The sequence below is a fragment of the Tupaia chinensis genome, unplaced genomic scaffold (assembly GCF_000334495.1).
Source record: "Tupaia chinensis unplaced genomic scaffold, TupChi_1.0 Scaffold149383_1, whole genome shotgun sequence".
Classification (NCBI taxonomy): Eukaryota; Metazoa; Chordata; class Mammalia; order Scandentia; family Tupaiidae; genus Tupaia; species Tupaia belangeri.
In genome coordinates, this window is record NW_006209227.1 from 2212388 (window position 1) to 2219692 (window position 7305).

At 40.1% G+C, this 7305-nt stretch overlaps 1 protein-coding gene across 1 annotated transcript in view; it reads left to right on the forward strand.

Moving 5' to 3' along the window:
• GIGYF2 (GRB10 interacting GYF protein 2) overlaps window positions 1-7305 on the forward strand; it is a gene marked incomplete at its 3' end in the record, with an annotated part of 181145 nt that overhangs the window by 55446 nt on the left and 118394 nt on the right. Inside the window, 2 exon segments of the mRNA XM_027769362.1 lie at window positions 1664-1793; window positions 2217-2312. Of these exon segments, the coding sequence (XP_027625163.1) occupies window positions 1664-1793; window positions 2217-2312 (226 nt within the window).

The following is a 7305-nucleotide window of genomic DNA, read 5'->3' on the forward strand; positions in this document are numbered from 1 at the left end:
ATATAAATAAATAAATAAATAAATATTTGGAAAGGGCTGACTCCATAGCATAGCAGTTACGTGCTTTACAGAGGAAGTTGGAAACCATGTGACTGGTCAGGATTTGAGTCCTGGCCCTGGTGCCTTGAAAAACACGCCAGGGAGCCACACACATGCCTAGGATCTTGATGGGATGGAGAATGAAGAAGGAAGGATTGTATCATAACCAAGTCCCATTTGGGGCATACGTGTCTTTTTGTATATGTTTGTGTGTGTTGCCAGCATATAAAAAGATAAACTGTGATAAATGCCCATGTACTCATCATTAAGTTAAAAAAAATTATAGGTACAGTTAAACTCCCTTTATACTCTGCTTTCTTTTGTAGATATAATCTTATTTTGAACACTATTTGTTAATTATTTGTTTTTATGATCTTGTTGTATTTTGTATGTGTCTGTAAACAACATAAGCTTATTTGCAGGTTTTATTTTATATAAAAGTTATCTTTGGGCGAGTAGGTGGCGTGGTGGTTAAGGTTCTGGACTCTCACATGACTGGTTGCTGTTCAAGTCCTGGATCTGGTGGCTTACTTTCTCACTTTCCTTTCTCCCTCATTTTCTTTCTCTCTCTCTGGTGAGTGCACATGCCCTATCGCAAATGAGGAAAAAAAACCCAAAAAAACTAAGAAGGTTATCTTTATTATAAGCTTCTGTATTTTGCCTTTTAAAAATATTTTAGCTATTACCAAAGAGCCAAATAGCTATTACCAAATTATTCTTCGAAGTGGTTGTTTTAATTTATAATTCCACAAAAATTATCTTGGTGTTTCCATTGTTTTACATCCTATCAATACTTAATATTGTCAGACTCAGTAGGACTCTAATGGGTGTAAGATGGTACTTTATTTTTCTTTTAATCAAAAATAACTTTCATAATTTTGAAAAAAAGTATCTTTTCCCTATATCCCAAGCTTCTCAGGGACTCACCATGAGACCTTTTAAGCTAAGGATTTTCCGTATGGTTATCTCATTTATTATTCAGTGAATTATTTATTTTTTTTGGAGAGATTTTCGCTATAGGGCGTGTGTGCTCACCAGACAGACAGAGAGAGACATAGAGACAGAAAGCGAGAAATTACTCCCCAAGTGGGATGGTCACTCCGCAATCCCTTCTCCTCCATTCTCCTCTCGAGATCTTGGGCATGCATGCACATGCGCCCGGCATGAGTTTTAAGCCACCGGGTCTGGGATGTGAACCGCAGTCGACTACGTGGGAGTCCAGCGACATAACCATTACACTAACTGCTGGTTCCCTCAGTGAATTATTAATGTGATGTGACAACAGGTTGTTTTAAAGTTAAAATCCTTTATACTTTGGCATAATGAGATTCATTTTAACTCCTCTGTTTTTAAGAATTATTTAATATAATTTAATTAATTAATTAAAATTTGAACAGAGAAAGACTGCGTGAGAGAGTGAGAAAGCAAACCACCAGATCTGAGACTCGAACCATGGTCAGCCATTGGGAGTCCAGTGCCCTTCACCACCATACCATCTGTTGGCCCTTCATTTTTGCTCTTCTAAGAACCAAAATATATTTTTTTCCAATGTATTACATAACGTAAAGATTCTGTGGCACCAAAATATTTGTCACTCAGTGTCTTCTCTGCTTTCCTGTTCCAGGCTCCGAGCTCTGTCCAGTGGTGGCAGTATTACATCCCCGCCTCTTTCTCCAGCGTTGCCGAAGTATAAATTAGCGGATTATCGTTATGGCAGAGAAGAAATGTTAGCACTTTTCCTTAAAGACAACAAGGTGAGAAAGTAGGAGAAGAATTCACAGTTATGAAAGGAGGCCGGTTCCACAGCCTTGTGGTTGGGAACTGGGTCTTGCCATTAGGAGATCGTGGACCTTAAATTTTAGTGATGGCTGCTGAGGCAGGTACAGCTGCTTATAAAACTCTCCTCGTCACTTTCTTTTTTCAGTTAAACGTGGAGATTCTAACTTCTCTACGTGTGCTCTAAGATACCAGCACTAATGCTAAATCTACGAGCAGCGTCTGATGGGCGACTGGGCAGGGCACAGGGGCTTTCAAACTCTGTACGTGCCACACAAACAAGGTTTCACTATGATAATCAGCAATACATAAACAGAAGAGTTTTGCTTCTTTGTTTTTGTTTCATTGTCTTGTGATTGGTGGAATAGCCTTAATGTCATGGCCATTTGTTTGGTCTACAGATACCTTCAGACCTTCTGGATAAAGAATTTTTGCCTATCCTGCAGGAGGAGCCCCTGCCGCCATTGGCTCTTGTGCCCTTTACAGAAGAAGAGCAGGTTTGTGCCAAGTTTTGAGCCTCAGGGCAGACCCTTGTTCCTTCCCGCTAAGGCCTGAAAGTAGGAAGCTCCTGCTTAGACCCTGCCCCTCACAGGGGTCTTACTATTTCTTGGTGTGTGGATGCCTTTTAGTGGGATAGTTTTGCTTTAGTGCCTGAGGTTCTTGAATATTTTTATGTAGAGCTAAGGAAAAAAAATGTCTTTAGGTCCTTAAGACGAGAACAATTGCTTATGACGTATTAAAACAGAGCGAAGGAGTTATTTTGGGGGAGGAAGAGGGGAAACATGTTTTTTTCTTTTTCTTTTTTTTTTTTTTTTTGTGCAGAAAACAGTTTTTCAGAAGGAATTGCCAACCTGAATTCTTACCAGTGTGTTTTACCACTGAAGGATGCAGATATTTAGCTCAAAATGCACTTAAAACCTCTGTTACCAATTTTTTTTGGTGATATTCTGAGAAACCAAAACGCCTGAATTGCAGAGTAGTAAATTTTGTTTTGTCCCTATTTATGGGGCACTATGTCCTTTGAAAGATAAAAAAGCTTCTGATTTGAAGGAGTTTTGGTGATTGTAGTAAAATGGAGAAATATGACAGTCTTGTTGAAATACTGGAAGGCCACTTTAAATGACTTTTTTCTTTAAAAAAAAACTTTATTGAAACATAATTCACATGCCATATAATTCACCCATTTAAAATGCCCACTTGTTTTTAGTATGGTCACTGAGTTGTACAACCATTGCCACTAATTTCAGACCATTTTCATGATAACCTTTTGTGATAATCTTTGGTGTTTTTTCTACATTCTTGTCGAATTTTACACAGGGAAGCCTCTCTGTTAGGAAAGAGAAGCTTATTAAAACAACTTTGTATTAGAACTATATTAAGATCTGAGAAGCTTATTAAAACAACTTTGTATTAGAACTATATGAAGATCTAAGAGAGGGGTGATGATATTCTGGCTTTTGGGACCAGCAGTTAGCGTAATGGCTATGTCGCTGGACTCCCACATAGTCGACCGTGGTTCGAGTCCTGAACCCGGTGGCTTAAACTCACGCCGGGTGCGTGTGCGTGCGTGCCCAAGATCCCGAGAGGAGAATGGAGGAGAAGGGATTGCAGTGTGGCCATCCCCTCTGGGGGGTGATTTCTCGCTTTCTATCTCTTTGTCTCTCTCTGTCTGTCTGGCGAGCGCACTCGCCCTATAGTAAAAACCTCTACCCCCTAAAAAAACATAAATAAATAAAATAAAAATATTCTGGCTTTCAACACTACATTTTTATAAAGTTTTGAAAAAATTAATTTCTAAATTTTTAGTTTGCTGTAGGCCACGTGCACTCACTTGAGAGAGACAAGAGGGATGGCCATGACATAGTTTCTTCCCTTCCATTCTCCTCTTGGGATTTTTTTCTGTTCTCTTTTTTGGAGCAGTTTTTGCTATAGGGCGCGTGCGCTCGCTGGACAGACAGAAAGTGAGAAATCACCCCCTGGGGGGATGGCCATGCCTCAATCCCTTCTCCTCCATTCTCCCCTCGGGATCTTGGGCACACATGCACACGCGCCCAGCGTGACTTTTAAGCCACTGGATCCAGGACTCAAACCATGGTCGACTACATGGGATTCCAGCAACATAGCCATTATGCTAACTGCTGATCCCTCCTTTTGGGATTTTGGGCACGCACACACATGTGTCTGGTGTTTTTCAAGTCATGAGGTCTGGAACTTGAACTGCAGAGTTGGTCATATGGGTTTCAGCTGCCTTAACTTCCACACCACCTGCTGGCCCAATAAATTATTTTTAGTTTTGTATAGGGATTCTTCTAAATCAGACTAGCTCCATTTTTTTTTCATGAAACTTAATATCATCTAGAGTCATAAGCAGAATGATTCTAGAAGACCCACTTTCATTGATTTTAGGTCAGTGCTGTGAAGTGTACTTAGGGAAGATAGGGTCCTATCTCCAGTGATTGCTGAAGTTTCTGCTAAGTATCAAATTGACATCTAAATATATTTTAGTTTAAGTTTTCTTAAAAATATTTTTATTACGAAGTATTTAAATAGACACGTACGTTGATTTGCTTCACAACAAGGATTCAGTTTGAGAAATGCATGGCTAGGGATTATGTTGATGTGTGAACATCATAGAGTGAAGTTACATAAACCTGGGTGGTTTAGCCTGCTACATACCCAGACTGTGTGGTATACCCCGTTCCTCCTGTGTTACTGTACTGACTGCTGAAGGCACTTATCACACAGTGATAAGCTTTTGTCTTCTAAACATAGAAAATGAACAGTAAGAGTACAGTGTAAAAGATTAGAAAATGGTACACTTGTACCGTACACTTACCATGAATGAAGCCTGTAGGACTGAAAGTTGCTGTGGGTGAGTGAGTGAGTGAGTGAGGAGTGATTGTGAAAGCCTAGGATATCACTGTCACTGCTGTAGACTTTATAAATACCGTGCACATAGGCTACACCATATTTATCAAGACATTTTTCTTCAATATAACTTAACCTTAGTTTATTGTAACTTTATAAACTCTTAACTTGTTTTAAAATTTTGCCAGAGGGTGTGTGTACTTGTTGGGGTTGAGGCGAGTGGTAAGTGAGAAAGCACCTCCCCCACCACCCCCATGGGGCATGGTCACACTACAATCTATTCTTCATTTCTTCTTCCTTTTGGGATTTGGGATCCACATGCACATGCACCCAACATGTTTTTCAGTTCGGAGGGTTTGAGACTCAGACCACGTCATCAGCCACGTGGGATCCAGCCACCTTAACTACCATGGCACGGGCTGGCCCAATTTTTAAATTTTTTTCTTTTGAAAGAATTATTTATTTAATTCTATTTATTATTACTGTCATTTTAAAAATTCGACCAGATATATATGTGTGTGTGTGTGTATATATATATATATATATATATATATAAGTGACCCAACCACCATGCCACCTGCTGGCCCCCCAACTTTTAAATTTTATTTTATTTTTTTTTAAGAGAGTTTTTGCTAGAGTGTGTGTGCTCACTGGAGAGACAGAGAGACAGAAAATGAGAAATCACCTCCTCATTGGGGTGGCCATGCCACAGTCCCTTCTTCTCCATTCTTCTCTTGAGATTTTGGGCATGCACGCACATGTGTCCAACGTGAGTTTTAAACTGTCAGGTCTGGGGCTCGAACGTCAGTTAACTACATGGGAATCCAGTGACGTAACATTATGCCATCTACTGGTCCCCTTTATTTATTTATTTTTGAGAGATTTTTGCTGTAGGGTGTGTGCACTTGTCAGAGAGATAGGGAGACAGAAAATGAGAAATCATCCCTGAGGAGGGATGGCCATGCTGCATTCTCTTCTCCTCTTGGGTTTTTGGGCACACTTATACACAGGTCTGGTGTGTTTCAAGCTGCCCGATCTGGGTCTTGAGTCATAGTCGACTATGTGGGAGTCTAGCAATATAACCATTATGCCATCTGCTGGTCCCACCCCTTTTTTAATTTTTTAAAAGTATTTTGGCAGATTTGTAATAACACTTAGCCTAAAACACAAACATATTATACAGCTGTAAAATACATTTTCTTTCCTTATGTTCTTACTCTGTAAGTTTTTGTCTATTTAAAGACTTCTTCATTTTTACTTTTCACTCTTAAACTTCTCTGTTAAGAACTGAGACCACAAGGACATGGGGTCAGGATCATTGTTATCACATCTTCCACCTCTGCACCTGTCCCACCAGAAGGGCCATGATGAACAAATCACCATGAGATTCAATCAAGCACAAAAGAAAATGATGTAATCTGGAGACACAAACGTGAACCGTATGAGGTTGCTGCTGCCTAGTACGACAGACTGTCTTTTTTCTTTATGATAGCGTGTATACATGAGAGAGAGGAAAAAAAATACCGAAAATATCATCTTATGACTCTGAAATTCTTTTTCCCCAGCCCTTTAGTTCTTTATGATTTTGGCTACCTGCATGTATGCCTAGCGTGTTTTTAGGCTGACCTGGGGATTAAACCCATGGTCAACTATGTAGTGTCCAGCACTTCAGTGTGCCGTGGATTGTACCATCTAGGCAGGCCTGGCTTACTGTTTTACAGTCAGCTCCTGTGGTGCTAGTGGCGTGTGTGTCAGTGGATGGGGAGTATTCAGACAGGGTCTTTGTGTTGCAGTCGTCCTGCATCAGCCTTCTGAATAACTTGAACCAAAGGTGAGTGCCAGTGCTCCTGGCCTTTCAGAGTGGGCCAGGGATAGGATCCTGTTCTCCCATGTGTCCTCACCCTACTAGGCGGAGTGCTAACATGGCTAGGCCAACTGAAAAAACTTTTTCCTTTTAAACACAAGTAACAAGAATACACTTTAGGTGAGAAATGTACCCTCCGACAATTAAAAAAAGATGTATATTCTAAAATAAGATAAAAATTATTTTATGGTAAATTTATAAACTGATAACACAGTCAATTATAGTCATTATCAAGTATTATGTACTGTCCATAATGGTATGTTCTGTACTTTTATATGACTAGCAGCACAGTAGGTTTGTTTACACTAGTGACTGGTTTGAGGCACAAAAGAGAGTAAGACACTCACATATTTACGTTTATTGTAGCATTAGTCACAATTGTTAAACATGGAACCAACCCAAGTATCCAAAACCTGATGACTGGGTTGAAAAGCTGGCACCTATATACTATGGTGTAGTGCTCAGTTCTAAGACACAATGAGACCTTATTTTATTGATTCCAAGTGGATGAACATGGAAGACTTAGTTCTGAGTACAGGGAGCCAGTCTTTGAAACATACACACTGTACATCCCCACTCAGTTTGTATCGATATCTGCACTCTGTGGAAGACATGGAAAGATCTGAAGATATGAAAGTAGACAGGATATGGGATCCACAGGTGGCATGGTGATTAAGGGTGCTGGACTGCCACATGGCCGACTGCAGTTCGAGTCCTGGACTTGGCAGCTTACTTTCTCTCCTTCTCTCTCACTCTTT